The 18,053-nt window shown below is 41.3% G+C and overlaps 1 protein-coding gene across 1 annotated transcript; it reads right to left on the bottom strand.

The window, feature by feature from the left end:
• Positions 1-947: 947 nt before the first annotated feature.
• Positions 948-13,231, bottom strand: CNOT11 (CCR4-NOT transcription complex subunit 11). Its single transcript, XM_079309553.1, has 7 exons — positions 12,658-13,231; positions 11,314-11,478; positions 6,917-7,069; positions 6,154-6,356; positions 5,211-5,413; positions 3,911-4,007; positions 948-1,299 (listed from the first exon to the last, which is right to left on the bottom strand). The coding sequence occupies exons 1-7, from the start codon at positions 13,061-13,063 to the stop codon at positions 1,102-1,104; spliced, it is 1,425 nt and encodes a 474-aa protein (XP_079165679.1). The 5' UTR covers positions 13,064-13,231; the 3' UTR covers positions 948-1,101.
• Between the last annotated feature and the right edge of the window lie 4,822 nt (positions 13,232-18,053).

The raw sequence follows: 18,053 nt of genomic DNA, 5'->3' as shown, positions 1-18,053 counted from the left end.
GACTTTTTATTGAAAGATTATACTAAATGAGACAAGATTGATGGAATTTTCAATCCAAACACTTTCTTTTCTTAAATTGCTTGGAAAGAAAAAGCCAAAAGACCATCTTCACTTTGCATTATTGATCTTGTACTTCGTAAAAATTTGAGAAGCTGATGCAGATTTAAAACAGCTTTCATTTAGTAAGCAGCACTAAATTAGAACTTGTTAAGTTTCCAAGTTATTTTCCTTTTCAGTCTCAGGGCTTAAATATAACATCAGCTACTGTATTCTCAGCTTAAAATTATAGCTTAGCAAACTACATCCAGTTTCCTCAATACCTGGTATCTAACATGAAAGCTACTCTGTACTCTAGAAGGAAGAGGCTATTTAACTTTGGAAGATACATGGCAACTGCCCATGCAAATTTGGAAGTGAGAAGAGACTGGATTTTTTTTTTTTATTTTTAGGGAAGATACATGACCCTCTTTCCTCAAACATTTTTACAAGCATGTAAGGTGTGGTATTTCAACTGCTGCTGGCATGATTCTGAAAATACTCAGTGGTCTTGGTAGGAGAGAATATTGTTCTGAGCCTACAGCACCCAACTCCTGCCTTGTAAAGATAAGCCTTTAGCTGTTTCTAGATAAAGACAGATTTTCCCTTACCGAAACCAGAATACATTGTTATGAATTCTCTCCAGCCCCTAGGAGGTGTTACACAGTGAACAAAAGGTAAAACAAGGAACTTACCTACCCTGATATAAGTTGACTTCAGTTATATACAAACAAATTTGAACCCAAACACAGTGAGTGCCAGATTAATGCTCAAACTTGCTGTGAATGCTGAGTATCATTTATATTCTCTCTGGAACTAGAACCTGAATTTCAGGACATGCATATGACATACAAATTGTAACCATAGTGAAAAACAGTGTAAAGCTAACACATTTCACAAATTCAACCATGTATCAGAAAATGCCTTATTTATTATTCAAGTGCATTAAATGCTATTTATAATGTAATTAACATAATACATAATTAATCCAGGGATTTATGTTTAAAATGTACAATTAATTGGTATAGAACACCAGCAAGAGTTTTTTTGCCACTGACAGTCACTTTATTTTGATGTTTTTGTTTCTGATGGATTTTCCCCAGTGTCCAGTGTCTTCAGCAATCTGAAAAGGCCAGCTGCTTCTCGTATCCGACTGAACTCAATGCAGAATGCTTGCACTTCTATAAACAAGTCCTGTACATTAATAATTTTGTTTCTGATTAAAGACTGAAGAAAGACACAAACAAGACGGACCAGGCGGTTCTGAAACATAAGAGAGATGGTTTAATAATCCAGATAAATGTTTGCCACCAAATCAGTTAAAGCTGGCCCTCAGCAGAACAAGTGAGGTGTTTCAGGAGCACTTTAGCTTCTGCTGTTACCATGTTCCCAAGCTTTGTACATGCTGTTCCTTTTCCATTTCAGATACTACTACTATATTTAAAGAATTGACTGCTTTATAGTTCTTGTACTTCTGGATGCAGGAGCCTTCTCAGGATTAATCCCATGCACAAATGAAGCACCAGATCTACCTATCCACTGTACTTATTTTATTAAGTAATCTCTGAATAAAGGCAGGGAAGAGATAATAGCTGAAGATGTCAACTTTTGAGTCTTGCTTAGTCTTATTTTCTACAGTAATGCCATAAAGAAAATTGAACTAATTTCTCATCTCAAAATTTCTTATCACCCCTTCATCAACAAATTCCAAATAGGAAGTGACATTAACCAAATTGATTCCAAACTTCCTTCATGGAATGTGCTCTGTTGCTGAATCAGCAGATAGCCCTTTTGCTCTCTATTAGAAGGAAAAACAGTTCTAGGGATACCTAATCCAAGAACTCATGGCTCATTTCCTGCCTGATCCAGTGAAAAGACAGGATCTTAAAAGTGCTCCTCTTTCTTAAGAGCTACTTAGGCAACACCTTGAAGATCAAGATGGGAATTGAAAGTGACAATTTAGGAACTGGCACTTAAAATTTGTCATACATAGATGCAGTCACCAACCATCTGTTTAACATGGAGCACATGCTTCCCCAAGGACAAAACCAGGTCTTTTTCATTAAAGTCCTCTCATACTTCACACTTTAAGAAAGGTTTGGGTTCAACTCTTTCCCTAAAAGCAATTATGTATGTGAACGATGTTTATCAGACTGAATTGAGGGATGTGATTAAATGTCCAAAGCATTTCACATTATTTGACACTGAAAATAAGATAACAGCTATTTTTCCAGGAACTGAGCATACTACTGCAAGATTTGCTACTTATAATGAGAGAATTCAGAGACTGAACAACTTAATTCCTTCACTGTGATCAAAAGGCATCACATGCTTTTTCTGCAACACAAATTAGGTTACACGAGTAATTATAATAATCCAGGAACGTGAAACTCGGCAAAAGAACAAATGCAAGATTACTGGCTGACTCCCAGTCTCTGAGGATCATTTCCAATAGTATTTTGTACCATGCTTTTCAAACAAAACATCTTGTGTCTCAGCTGCTCTGAGGCCCCATACACATTAAAAGATGTTAGATCTGAAGCGCTGCATGCTGCTTAGTGATCAGTATATGTTCCTTTGACCATCAGAGCTCTTTTTTGTCCCCTGTGTGCCTGAAGCACAGCTGCTACGTGCTCTCAGCAGCCCCTGTGAGCACAGTGTCCCACTCTGGGCATGTTCTCAGCTGCAGCCCAGGTCTGCTGCTATTTTCCTACTCCACTACCAAATGTAATAGGCAGAGCTACTTAGCAGGTCACAGATAAAGTCACCCATGTGTCTGGCAGAACCACAAAGCAGAGAAGCATCAGCAGCCATCAAAAGATAACACATCATCTGAAAGGGACTGAAAACAAGATGGGGGATTGCTGCTATCCAGAGCCACATTGCAACCCTATCTTGTGCATTGCAACTTTCATTTCTGTAGCATGATGATACATTAGAGCCAGAGAAGGCTCTAATAGCCAAAATAGCTTACAGGGAAAGGAGCAGTTGTCTTCCTGCAAGAGACTAAAGACACTGCAGTCCTTCAGCATCAAGAGGAAAAAGCTAAGGCAGGACGTGGGATTCAAAAAGCCTTGGAGAAACTGAATACAGAACTATTTTTCACCAATGACACACCCAAGGAAAGTTCTAATGGGCACCTGGTATAACCAACAGATCAGTTTAGGAGAGAAGAAAGTGCCTCACACAGTATGTAGACAACCCTGAATGCCAGAAGTGTGTAAACTTCCTCAGGTTTCCACTGATCCTCCCCAGACCGGGATCCTTGGAGTGGTTACAACTTCCTCACTATTAGCATGTAAGTATGGGAAGTATGGGAATCAGAAGGCGTGGGAAGCAGAGACTGTGGTGTTAAAAAGACAAAAGGTTTTTAGGTCTTTGAGGAGATCTGCAGACTGTTATCAGTTATGACTGAAGGGTGAGAATTCCCTGTGAGTTTTGTAGCGTCACCTCAGAGGTCTGGAAGTGGCTAGCACACTTATACAGAACAGAAACTTGAAGCTTAAAACTAAGCAGAATGCAAACTAATACCGAGGATGAAGAAAAGGCTCATGGAGTGACAGATAAACCATGTAAGAATGTAAGAACCCCAGTCACATAAAACCACAGTTTTGCCAGGAAGAAGTTTATGATGTCTACAGCAAAACAGGGAACAGTGATTACCTGTGATTACCTTCACTTATAAAAAAGTGAAGAACAGTCCATTAAACTCTATAAAGAATGGCACAGTGTGTTAGGAAGAAAGATGCCTTTGAAATAAAAAAGCAGTAAAATAGAATAACCTAATTCTACCATCCTTATTAAAATCATAGCACATATTTCACAGAGCAATATATGGGACACTTTTTCCTAACCAATTTACTGAAGCACTCACCTGCATGTATTTGTCTTTAATCTGTTCACAGGTGGAGATGCAATTGGAGATATAAAGATGAATAAATTCAGGTGGGAGATCAACTGCAGTAGTAAGCCTGTTCAAATAGAATATACTCAGTGATTTATGAAGCCATAAATCTAGTGTTTCTGTAGCAAAACAAATCATATCATACCTGTGATATTTATTCACAGTTGTGTCATACAGAACTGATTTTGACAGCTTCCAGACATATATCTAGTCATTTAAATTTCTTCATTAAGAGAGTAAAACTTTTTTAAACTCTGACAGTATAGAAGCTAAGTTAGATTGGTTTCTAGTACATCTGACATTTGAGTTGCTACTGCTTCTTAACTGAAAGAATAGTACAGCTCTCTTAAGAGAACAACATATACTAAACGGAGAACTGCCACAAGGTTACAACAGAATCTGACCAAAGTACCTCACATTAGTCCTATCTCAAGTAGTGAAGAGGGGATGGTAGGGAAAGAACGTGAAGGTTCTAGTTTCAAGTACAGTTTCAATTTTTTGTCTTATTTCCCTTAACAATCAGTGTCTCCCCCTTAGCACTGACAGTCTCTTTGCAGTTTGATCGAAGTTGTTCCTGTGGTAGCTGTGCTGTGGGAGAACCAGTATGCCTGACTGCTGGTGCAGCTCTCCTGGGCAAAGGTGAAAGCTCTTCTCTTACCACTCTTTCTCCATGTTGCAATCATTAGCCCCACTTCAGGGCAGTAGCTGTTAGTCTGCAGCAGTAGGGAGGCATTTATTTCAGAAATGTTTCTTTAATCTGAAGATATTTAAAGTGCAATTCAAGTCTGCTTCAAAGGGACTGCTGATTGAGGCTTATTTGGTAGTTCATGTTCAGTAAGTGCCAAGAAATGGAAGAAACTAAGTGAGAGATATATTTCTGTAAATTTGTGGGAATTAGCTGTCTGAAAAGTTTTCCCATTTCAGGGGTTAGCATTCTGTTAGGAAAATGGGTTGTACCTATCTGCAGAAATTATTCTCAATGAAAACAGGACATGAATGTACAGCAGGGCAGCTGTTTAACAACAGCTCCTTTTGTTCACTAAAGCTGCATCAAGAATGCAAGTTGCAATTAAGCAGATTAGCCATGTGGCATTAACTGTTTGTGGAGGATTCTCACAATTATTGCCCTTTGTCCCACTGTAGTCTTCTATCTCCCACACAGACATGCCTCAAGAAGGCTCAAAATGAACATTTCCAGATATCCTAATAAAACAAAACTGCTCATTTTACATACTCAATGCAACCTTACTAGATTTGAGATTGTACTCACCGATTCACAACTTCCATTGAATGTAAGGACATGTCCATGTTGACCAAGACAGAAAAATACTCTGTTATTTGACTAGACTGCATTAGTTTCAGCAACATTTCTATAGCTACTAAAGGATTGTTTTCAACCAGGTCTGGCAATTTGGCAGGAGTGAGACCAATATGGTAAACAAGCTTGGGGTCCTTTTCCAGTTCTCCAAGGAGCTGTGAAGAAGGAAACAAAACCCTCAGTTAATTTCTCCTCAACTATTCATGTTACTGCTTGAAAAAAAACTGCTATAATACATCTAAGATCCAGCAGAATGATAACCCTTTAGATTTAGGCTTCTCTACTGAAAAGCACTGGTGGACTACTTAAAAATTTGTATGTACAGGCAATTGTGTCTATAAAACCTTTATTAGCACATTCAGGAGTCATTCATCAGTGGATAGCAAAGAAGGCAGCTAAAAAAATTCCACATGAAAAGTTTCAGTCTACTTTAATTTCCTGTTCAGTAGAAGAAAATCTCAATTTCAAGTCCATTTGGCAGGAAGAGTAGTGCAAATAAAGTTTATTCTATAGTGCCAGCATAATGATTATGAAAGAAGCCCACTGAAATCAGAGGTAATAAAAAAAATTGAGGAAAAAAAATGTTGTTGGTGTTTCTGAAGTAATTATTTATCAAAAACTTTCACATAAGTATGAGCAGCTTAATTATACGAAGATTTTTCCACACAGAAAAATGTCAGTGCCACTCCTGATCAACTGTAACTACATCCAGTCAATGGTATGAATATTATCTTTCTTATTCAGACAAGCCCAAGTCAAAATTCTTGGATTTTCACAATTGAGAAATTTCCTGAATCCAAACACAGACCAATTAAAGTGCTCAAAGTTATCTAAAACACAGGAGTTAAAAGCTTCTTAGAGAATAATTTTAGACAGGAAAGTGCATCATCCTTACCTGCGTTTGCTGTGGGGAAGTCAAAGGACTTTTAAAAGCTTTTGCCATGATTCTTTTTATCTCAACTCCAGTGCTGTTCTTAACACACATTGACTTATCCCACTGAATTGTGTGATCTGGTTCGATTGGATTCAGCCATGCCAATTCATCCTCACATATATGGAGTGGAGGCGGTGGTCGAATAAACTCTGGTCGAAAGTGACCTAGAATGGCAACAATTGAAATGTTTCTTTAAGCTTTGGGTATTCAGTTCTGTATCAGTAAAAAACAGAATATGTCCCAAAATCCCCTATTTCTTTAAGATATTATAACACTGAGAACAGCATTACAATCCTATTTGCCTCCCAGAAAAACATTTATTTCTGATTTTTAGTGATACCATTACATCCGCCTGTTTTTCCTCTTGATTCACATCAATGTGCTACTGATCCTGGGGTCTTTTTCCCTTTCCACAGTAACTGCCTTTTTTTTTTTTTTTTAAACATTGGAGGTGTTACCAGCCAATGCAGATCTCAGTTCAGGGACTGGTATCTGTTGTTCAACAGATGACCGGGGGAAGACAGACTCCATATTTCTAGAAGTCTATAAATGTGAACACTAGAATCTGATCTAGAGACAGCCTGATGAGGTTTCACACTTTCATTCCCCTCAATTTCCATTTCATACCTTGAAAATACTCCTGAATTCCATTATGTTTTATCTGAAGTGTAATAACACAGCATGTTGTGAGTTACAGAAACAAAGATGTGAAAATGTCACATACTTTCTATAGGAGGCTTTAGTCCACTCACTAATGCTTCTGTGATTTGGGAAGCAACAGAGCTGTCAAAACCAGAGTTGGAAGAATCTGGGTCAGGATCACTGAGAATGCTGGGGAAGCTGGCCTTGCTTTGTGTTGGCAACTCGGACTGACGTTCTGAAAGAAGAATATTAAACCATAAAATTGGAACAGAGATGCTTAGAATACTAAAAGTAATGAGAAACAAGCAGCTTTAGAAAAGAACTGGCTTTAAAAAAAACAACAACCAGATAACATCAACATGAAATTTAGTACAGTCAGGCAGTCAGCAGCCTGAGTGCCACCTGACAGGCAAGGGACAGAGGGTATGCAGTAAGGATAAAAAGAAATAGATGTTAATCTGAAATGCAGTCTTGGCCTTAGAAAAGGCACATAACTGATGTAATTACATCTAAAAGCAGCACACTAGTAGGTTCCCATGCTTTTCCTCAGAGTTCACATGCTGTATCTAGTTTTGTAATCACTTCTCAAAGAAGGAAAGTCAAAGATCTACACAAATCCATTTACCAACAATAATGGTCATACTAGACCTGATGTCAGCTATTCAAATTTACCCAATGCTCAGGCATTTCTGAGGCATTGCCTGAGCTCCTTGTACATTTGCTGTCAAGCCAGAATCAGTGCTTCAGTGGAAAACAATGGAGTTTAAATGGCTACGTGATTCTACAGACATCATAATGAAAGCAAACTTCAAAGGAGCTAAAATCATCCCTTTAGAGGTCAAATTACAGAACATAAAGAAGTTACAGAAAAGTAACATTAAGGTTAAGTGTATATACAGCTGAAGACTTGAAGAAATTGGCCAAAAAGGAAAACATGGGCCTCCTTGTTCGCATTATCAGATTTTTATGTGCCCTTCTGTCAATAACCTATTACTCTTCTGTATCTGAAGACTTAATGGCTGATCTTTTGTGTTCTCTGTACTATTTTGAGAGATCCTGTTTTCCACTTCTTTGGCAAAGAAACTCCAAAGGACATAAAGCAGAAAAATCCCCACTAGAGAACACCACTTAACATTCCTCTCCCCACCCTGTTAACAGGGAACACTGAGCAGCAGATTACGCCTTAAGCAAACCGAAGTCCAAAATGGCTGGTACCACACAAGAAATCCCTTGAAAAAGTTCCAGATGAAACCAAACACCACTCAATTTCCTGGCTAATTGAGTGTGTGCTGTCATATTTTGTGTACCCTAACACTTCTAAGCAAAGTGTGCTTGTTCCTTTTTGTGCAATCATGTTGACCCTTCCCAGCTGCCCACACACACAAACTATTTCATATCACTCCAAGCAAATCTGCAAGAGATGCCCAAAACTGTGAGTGACAAATGCATCATGAGAACAAAGCTGTTAATGTTTTTGGTTTTCTGTCCTACTTTATCCAACCCTTTCAGATAATGCAAACATTTGCATATATGCTCACTTTAGCAGCACTGAAGCAGGATATATTTTTCCATTGAAGGCAACAACTACAATACTTTTAAGTCACTTAAAAAATTTAAAGGCAAAGTCCAAATGAGCTGGTTTATAAAACATATCCTTTACTTAAGCACCTATTCCAAACTTCATCTCATGAGTACTTTCATTTAGCCCCTAACAAATGAAGTACAGGAGCTGGGGTGAGGCATTTGGTGTCCTTTTTCTATCTTTTCATTTATAGTCTAGAACTTAAATCTATCAGTCAGTAAGTCACAGATTTGTTTGTAACCTCATAATCTGAAATTGCTAGTGATGTTAGATAAGTAGTGATATTTCACTTCACTGATTTGAGAAGCCTGCCTGAGCCCTCAGTTATATGCATTGAAGCTCAGAAGTTCAACCTCACTGCTTCAAGAATAAGGGCTGAACCAACAGCTTCAGGTAAGCAGAAGTAACAATTACAACACAGTGATTTAACAGAAAGTAACACAGCATTTTCAAGTAAGACATTTAAATTTTACAAAACTAAACTGAAACCAAATCCTTAGGTTCCTTTTATTTTCCCAGGTAAAAAGAAACTTTCATTGATCCTTAAAGAATGCTCTACAATGTATTAAAAGCTTTGCTTTCATACTCTGAGATCAATTACTCCCCCATCAAACACAGGTTAGCAGACAAACACTGAGAAACACTTTGCCAGGAGACCCATCCCTGCAACTAGAAGATTACTTCTTTTGATAGGGTAGCACACCAGATGAACAAAAACATATTATTGTAGGACAGTACCAAAGTTCAAATAGGCTCTCTCTGCAGACTAAAGGGAAGACAGAACAGAACAAGTATTAATACTAGTGTCCAAGATCCTTGACTTCAGCATTCTACTTTTTTTTGTTTGTCTTTTTTTAGGGAGGGGGGTTGGAAGAGGGTGATAAACCTTAAAAACAAAAAAGAAAAAAATTAAATGCCTTCTAAATTATTTCATTTGATTTTACAGGTATGTGATCATCCTGCTCTGAATAGCCCTGAATTGATCTCAAGGACCAAATTTTTGAAGAGCTACCAGGTGTTACAGCTGTGATATTCTGTACATCCTGAGAAAAGGTGTAAACAAAACACCTCAAACATTGCACCTTAGTGTTATCATCCTGCACCAGCTTCATCCTGCATATTGAATCATTAGGAGAAATATACTGAAGGCTAGTGAAAAAAATCATAGACTTTCCAAAACACAACAAATAGAAGCATTGCCATGATAAAAAAAAAAAAGTAGAAGATCTATCTTCTAAGAAATTGATTAGAAAGCAGACAGTTATTCTGGAGATCTACAGCAAGAAGTCTGAGAAAGACAGCAGAGCTTTTACAGATGCAGCTGGTTTTGTTACATAACTTCTACAACTGCTTGTAAGCAATTGTGCAGTTTTACTGGATTATATAAACAATGATATAAATCTTATCCAAGCACCATTAATGACTTTGTATTCTACTTTCAGCCACCATTATCTTCTCTTTTAAAATAAAGTATGTGGCCTAGAGCACACATTCACCCAACCAGTTTTGAGGTTGCCCATAGATGCTGTGGACCCCATCCCTGGAAATGTCCAAGTCCAGGCTGGATGGGGCTTTGAGCAATCTAGCCTATTGCAAAGTGTTCATGCCTACAGTGGGTGAAGGTGGAAGTATATGATTTTATATTTTATTGGGTCTTTTCCAGCCCAAACCATTCTGTTATTCAATGATTTCATTTTTAATGAGAACAAACTATTCAGAAGGCAAACACAGTACCAAGGGGGAAAGAAATACAAATAAGAAAAACTTGAGGCTTCTTAAGGCATCACACATGCCTTGCACTAAAAAAATGCTAAGTTACTTGAGGCTTCACAAAATTTGAATTTGCTAAGGTATTCTACAAAATACAGACAGGATGAGCAGAAGAAAGACCAGAAAAGTTTGTCTCACCCACAATGGCATGTTAGGGTGTTCAATTTGCATTTTCAAATGATCCCAGTCTGGAAATAGCAGCTAAGGAGGACCCCACAAGACATTTGTAGACTGTGAACAAGGGACAGCGTATCACAGCTCTATCAGTCAATATCAGAGTCCACAGAAAAAAAAAATTTCAACACCAAGATACAACTGCAGGACACAGAAAGTCTAACTGTGTCCAGCCTCAGAGCAATAAATCACACTGTGTAGACATAGAACTGGGATGGTCAGTTTTCAAACAAGCAGGTCTACTGGCACATACCTATGGAAAAATGTTTTTTTTTTTTGTTTGAAATGGTTCCTTGTTCACAACAATATATATTTCATATTAGATGTGACATGAACAATCACGTTCCTCCTCCTGTCCAAGGATAAGCATCACATTGCTTTTCATAGTAAAACTGGATCACTTTCTAGCTCTTGAGCTAACATTGCAAGGTCTAACTTTGCAATAAAGTGCAGATATAATTGTACAGGTACAACTGAAGTACTAGTACGCAATAGTATCCTGACAGTTATGCTTGTTCTCTCATAAAAGAAATACTGCAAAGGGTGAAAAGGGATGAAAATACAGAAAAAACCCTACACTAACACAATAACTAAAACAAATCAAGCAAATGAAAAAAACACACACCAAAAACACTCCCCCTCCAAAACAACTCATCCCTAACAAAACCCCACACAGCTTCAGACTAAAATCTTCCTATACTTGCAAAATATTCTTGTATTTAAGGCAATTGCATATATGCTTTAAAAATTACTTGTTAAGGAGAATAAAAGAGAATGCAATCTCTGCCTGAGGTTTCTCTAAATGCTTGAACACAGGCTTGAAGACCTTAAAGCATAATACAAACTTTTTCATATTCAGATCAGACAGCTGTTTCTCAGGTAATCCACAGTCACGTTCCAGTAAGAACTTCCATTCCTAAGAGCACCACAGCCTCAGCACAAACCCTCCTTACCTGCTAATGCCAGCTGCAGCCCACTGATGTCCACTGACTGGGCCATGTTCCCCACATCCATGGCAGCAATCTGCCGAGGAGTCTTCTTGAACAGCTCTCTAGGAGGGGCCAACATCAGTTGTGAAAGAAAGAATTTTTCTGGAGGAGTTATGGGAGGTAAGAAGCCTGAGGAGACAAAATGAGAAACAATCCAAGGTTTTTAACATAGGAGCATTAACAGTTTACATGCTCTTCATATTTAACAACCAAAACTAAGACAAACTGATCTATTATTTATGGCAAAGTAGGTGCAGCTGGAGAGTCTGTGAGACACATACAAAACTGTTTTAATGCAAAATACAGCTCTATGTGATCAGTATTACACATCATGACACCTGACAGCTAAGTCACTCATGGTAATTCATTCACACTATTTCCAACCCAGACAAAAAGTGAGCTGTTTAGTATGAGCTGGCATTACAATTCACAGAATCAGAGAATGACCTGGGCTGGAAAGGACCTTAAAGACCATCTAGTTCCCACCCCCTGCCATGGTGGGGGGAAGATGTGTCCCTAGACCAGGTTGCTCGAAGGGAGCTCCATCCAGCCTGGCCTTGAACACTTATGGGATGGGCACCCACAGCTTCTCTGGGTAGCCTGTTCTCGTGCTCCTGCCCTCTAACCAACTTGGTGGCTCTTTCTGTAGTCTGTCCAACAGGTTGCAGTTTTTAGAAACTGATTTACTCGACACTGCTAGTGTCATTATTTACTGAAGAGGAAAAAAAGTTTCACTCTCGTGTATTTCTCTCTAACAGTTTTGTTTCACAGCTTTAAGGCTGTCAGAAGCATCCTGTCACCTCCAGCTTTTTGCAATGGCAGTCTCCCAAAAAATTCCGTGTTATCACAGAATCAATTAGGTTGGAAAAGACCTCTGAGATCATCGAGACTGACCTATGACTGAACATTACAATGTAAACTACACCAGGGCACTGAGTGCCCGTCCAGTCTTTCCTTAAACACCTCCAGGGACGTGACTTCACACCTCCCTGGACAGCCCATTCCAACGTCTAACCGTCCCTTCTATGAAGAAATTCTTCCTAAAGTCCAACCTAATGGCTCAGCTTTACGCTAGGTCCTCTTGTCCTGTCGCTGGTTGCTTGGGAGAAGAGGCCGATCCCCAGCTGGCTACAGCCTCCTTCAGGTGATTGCAGAGGCTAAACAGCCCCAGCCCCCTGGGGCAGCTGTAGAGAGCTGCAAGGGGCAGGCAGGCGGCCTGGCTGGTCCCGGAGCCGCCGGCCGTGCAGGATTCCCGGCGCTCGCGGCAGGAGGCTCCCGGCCGCCCCTCCCCGCCCCGCCGGGACGCACCTGAGAGCGGGGTGCGCTCCGCCTCGTCGCCGCCGCGCTCGGGCGCGGGGTTCAGGAGGTGGGCGAAGACGGCGGCGAAGGGGTTGGCGGCGAGGGGCTCGGTGCGGTACATCTCCCAGAGGAGGTAGAGCGCCGTGAGGCGCTGCGCGGGGCTGGGCAGCAGGTCGGGCTGCTGCAGCAGCAGCACCAGCACGGAGCCCAGCCGGAAGTGCTCGGCCTTCCCGAAGTAGTGGTGGAAGGCGCTGGAGAGCCCCTCGAAGGTGCTGCCGCCCGCCTCCTCCGACACGATGCTCAGCAGGCTCGACAGCTCCTTCGGCGACAGGCTCATCCTGCCGCCCGCCGCCGCCTCGCCCGCCTCCGCTGCCCCCTGCGTGCCGGGCGCCGGGCTGCCCCCGCCCCCGGGCATCCGACCGCGACCGCCGCCGCTCCGGGCCCGGCGCTCCCCGCCGGCCGCGCTTTACGGCGCTGCCGCGAAAGGCGGCGGGGGCGTTCCGGCCCGGCCTGCGGGGCGGCGCGCGCGCGGCCGCCTGGGCCGGGATTGGGCCGGGCAGCGGCTGCGCGCGCTCCCGCCTGTCCCGGCAGGGGGCGCTCGGCAGCGCGCGGCGCGCGGGGGGAGCGCGGTGGCGGCGGGGCCGCGCCTCACGGGCCGGGGCCGCGCCTCACGGGCCGGGGCCGCGCCTCACGGGCCGGGGCCGCGCCTCACGGGCCGGGGCCGCGCCTCACGGGCCGGGGCTGCTCCCGGCCTGCTCCCGCCTGCCGCCAGCCGCCAGCCCAGCGCCGCCTCCCGCTCCTGCCCCGCTGCGGCTCCGGGAGTTTTCTCCTTCCTCGTGGCCCTGCCTGCCGTTTAACGGCGGAGCAGTTACACCTCGGATCGGGTCCATTGTCGCAAGTCAAGGAGCAGCTGAGGGTGCTGGGGCTGTTGAACCTGGAGAAAAAGAGGCTCAGCCGGTATCTTAACGCTCTCTAGAGCCACCCGAAAGGAGGCTGTGGCCAGGTGGGGCTCGGGCTCTTGTCCCAGGCAACCAGCGACAGGACAAGAGGACACAGCCTCAAGCAGCACCAGGGGAGATTTAGGTTGGACATTAGGGATTTCTTCACAAAAAATGGTGATTAGATATTGGAAAAGGCTGCCCAGGGAGGTGGCAGAGTCACCTGGAGGTGTTTAAGGAAGGACTGGATATGGCCCTTGGTGCCTCAGTGTAATTGACAAGTTGGTGTGCAGCCTCAGGTTGGACTCGATGATCTCAGAAATCCTTTCCAATCTAATTGATTCTGTGATTCTGAAGGGCTGGTGTTCATCCATGTCTTTCATGGTCCACTGCAGTTGAGAATATCCACTTTGCTGGTGGGGCCCTCAGCAGAGCTGGAGGGTGGTGAGCAGCAGGAATGTGTGTCAGGGATTGAAGCACATCCCTGTTAAGTGTGATGAGCTGTTTCATTGGCTTATCCTGTGGAAGTCCATCTCATGGGACAGCAAGTCAGTGGTTTAACATGAAGAAGTGCTGAGGTCATGGCCTGGAGGAAGGGCTTTCTGTGGAATGTGCTGAGAGAAGAGCTTAGGAAGTCCTGAGAGCAGGCTCTGATCCTTCTGGTAGTAGTACTCCTCCCAAGTCACCCAGACCTAAAGATCTTGGCTTTCCAGATAGCCATACCAGTGTAAGAGATGGGATTCAGTTTCTAAAGTAATATAAAGTGAAGGCTTGTGTTCTGCATATAGACCAAGTAATGGAAGTGTTCCCTATTTCACATTTCTGATGAGAAAGAAACGCAGATCTCAGAGGTGTAAGGGATTAATGTACATATAGACTTGTTAAAATTTTATCTGCAAGGAAAACAAGGTCTACAGCTAGGGAAGGCAATCTGAAAGCCTTGTTGATAGAGCAGTTACCAGCAGACTGGATCACAGTGAGAGGTCTTATTGCAGCATACACTGCTAGAAGAGTAAAGCAGATGGAAGAGGATTCCAGTGAGCTCCCTGACATGGCCAGTATATTCAAGGAAAGCATTACATGGAAATTTAGGCCAATTTAGAGTTTACTAACAACTGCAACAAGGACTTCAATGATAAAATTTAGGAAGAAGATTAAAGCATTGCAAATAGCTGAGGAAGTAAACTATGTATCTGTGTGGTAGAGCTAGATGAAAAACTTGGGAAAACACAGGCCTCAGACCAACCAGCCGGTTTTCTGTTTCGGGTATGCTGGCAAAAGTTGCATTTGTTCATTTTTGGCATGAAGTTTATGGTTAGAAATGATTGCATCTAAAATTGTGCCTTAAATTGAGGGATGGCTTGCTGGGTGGATTATCACCCAAATAAACCTCTGATGCTTTTGTCCAGGTGATCATTTTTGTACAGTTCCTCCTAATAACAAACTCTGCTGAGGACAGCAGAGCACAAAGAAACATGTTTGGAAACTGAAAGCTGCTTCTTCTCCTGTAGATTTCAGAATCATTGTTCACTCTTTGATATTGTGCTTACTGGAATAATGGATGCAGAACTGCAGAAATGGACTACAGAGAAATAAAAAGTTTCCCTGATGCCTGACATAGCAAAAAAATTGTGTTACTTGTATGTGCTCACTAATGCAGCCATATGAAAGCCTTTTATGTAAATTAAATTTATGTCAGAACAGGAAAGCTAACAGTTTAGAAGATGGAGTACTTAATAGGAAGTGGGATGGGCACAAGCATCAGTTGAAAAAGGGAATTTTGAAGTCACAAAGGTTTTAAAAGATTACCATTTCAGGATAGGAAAAACCTTAATAATAATTAAAAAAAAAAAGATGAGGGTAAAATGCTCTTGGGACAGGAAGTGTAGTAAGCAAAAGAGTGTTTCTGTGACCACACAGGGCACTATGTTTTGTGTACACATGACTGTGTTGGACATTCTTGGGCTCAAAATTTGTGTAATGAAGAAGCAAGAGTGTGTGGTACTAGTGCAGACTCAAATAAAATGAGTTCTTGGCTGGATCTGAAATGGATTGCATTACACTCAGGGAGGAAAGTTGGGGCCCCAGCTACCTTGATGGGCCTGGGGGTCGATTCTGCAGGAGATGCCTCAGTGCAGCACAGTCTCATGGTATAAAAGGAAGAGTTCAGTGTCCTCCCTTTGCAGAACAGCACCTCTGGGAGCAGGTTGAGCATATTCCATTTCTTTTAGATGGCTATGGAACAGCTATTAAATGGTCAATACAAGCAGAAAATACATGTGTCATTTTTTGTGTTTGATTTTAAGGAAGAACCTCAGCAAAAATCATGCTTTGAGTTCCTAAAGAGGGATAAAGAGATGTGGGCTAAATTTCTAACTCTCAGCCCCCTTGTTTAACCCTGTCTTGTAGGCTCAAAAATGCTAATACATATTAGCACAGACACAGAGATGCCAGACTAAAAGTGACACGGGCAATCTAGTTTGGCAGGTTACCCTTTGCAAATGTAAAACAAAGTTTATAAAATGATTTGGCTGTTAGAATGCAATTGGTTCAGTATTTAAAAGAACACCAGCTTTTGATGAATTGCAATTGTTACTGGAAAATTAGATCCACAGCTAAAGGAGAGCAGTCAGATTTTATTTCCTGAGCTAAGGGCAAGGCTGTGCAATTTAGCTGTAGGAGTTCTCTTTCCTTCTTTCCTTCTTAAAATTGATTATAATATTTACTATTGTGTTTTATATTGTTTACTGCTGTGTTTTAGATGATGCATAAGAAACACAGCCTGCACTGCATGTACTATTAAAAAAAGTCCTAATGGAGGATAGATAGAAAAAGACATTTGGAAGGAGCAATAAAAGTATTAAAGAAGTATCCAGTCAGTATTTTAGTTTCTTCTAGCAAAGAGGCTGAATACTCAGGAAACAACTCCCAACAGCCTATCTTTTATCCCCACAGTTCATTTAGGAAGGACACAGTAGGAAGGAATTAAATCACACCTTAAAGTCAAAGGTTGAATTAAAGTGCTTCCAGATTGTTCTGTTTATTCTCATGAGAATTCTCTCTTGTACACAAAATCCTTTCCATAGTAATTAAAGTGACCCATCCTGTCTACAATAAAATAAATAGGAGCATATCAGAGAAAGGAAGGAGAAGATGCATTTTGTATACATCTTTCTAGCAACGATGGAATATTTTCTTCCTAGTTCATCTTTTCAATTCAAAATACAAGACAGGACCACCAATACAGAAACAGATTTTGGAGTATTTATTCCTGGAGTAATCAACAATATTGGCATGCTAACAATGCCTAAAAGTCTTCCTGAGTAACTGTATGAGAACACATCTTCACTTGTTAGTCAGCTCTCTAAGCTGCCAAGGCATCTTGGAGACAGCTTGAAAAGCACTTAAACACCAAAAATATCATTGCATGAATGGTTTCATAAGTGCTGAATACTGAGTAACTGAGTGGGTTAGAAATAAGCATGGTCATTGCTGAATTCTTTAACTGCTGTACGTTTTAGTGAGGTCTCTGCTTTTTAAGCCACACATGATCACACCTGTAAATTAATGCTAGTCCACCCTCTTGATTCCTTGAGTGTTAGATGCTCTCAGAAGAGACAGAGCCTTGGCCCAATTATATTTGTGGTGAAACTCCTGCAGGGACATAGTGACACAAAAAAGCAGCATACAGTATGGCTATTTACATATGTGTCTATAGACTCTTCTTCTGACAAGGAAACCCTTTCCTAATCGCTCAGAAACATTTTTTCCTCCAAAAACGATTTGAAGCAAAATAATATTCTTATTTGTCCTTTTTTTCTTGGGTTTTTTTTCAGACAGGATTTTTTAAAAATCTGTTTATAATTTTAAAATATCTAAGCATATGTTCTGTGTAGAAACACTCAGTCTGTGTGTTTCTCAGGAACTCTTCACTGTGAACTTATATTTGTGCACTCAGCATTTTTAATTTGAGCTATGCAATTGCATATCTGATACAAATGGAACTATTTCCGTTCCCTGGCTCCTTGACTTGATTTATGCCTTATGGTTCTCTTTTCATCCAAAATCAATTTCAGTAGAATCTTTACCTATGCAGATAAAATTGCAGGAGGAAGCTTTATGTTTAAGCTACAAATTTGAAATCCACCTTCTGAAAGAATATTCAATAATCCTGAGCTGATTAGACAGCTCTTGTCCAGGAAGTGGGAGATTCAGGTTTTCTTCATCTCCCTAAAGGGATTTAAACTCCAGCCCAGACTATGGCTATTAGGAGTAGAGGGGAGTGTTTATCTCCTTTGGTTGAAGTTTTTTTACTTTGTTTACAGGCATTAAAGATTCACCACAAGAGGAAGGGAGAAAAAGCAGGTTCTGATGGATTAAATGAGAATGTGACATTCAGGATGGTAAGTGGTCTGTCTCTTAGTCCTGCTCCACGAACAAGGCTCCACGAACATTAGCAATCATTTG

This window comes from Erithacus rubecula (assembly GCF_903797595.1).
Source record: "Erithacus rubecula genome assembly, chromosome: 1".
NCBI lineage: Eukaryota > Metazoa > Chordata > Aves > Passeriformes > Muscicapidae > Erithacus > Erithacus rubecula.
The sequence above is the reverse complement of the archived record's forward strand: the minus strand, read 5'-3'. Positions and strand labels throughout refer to the sequence as shown.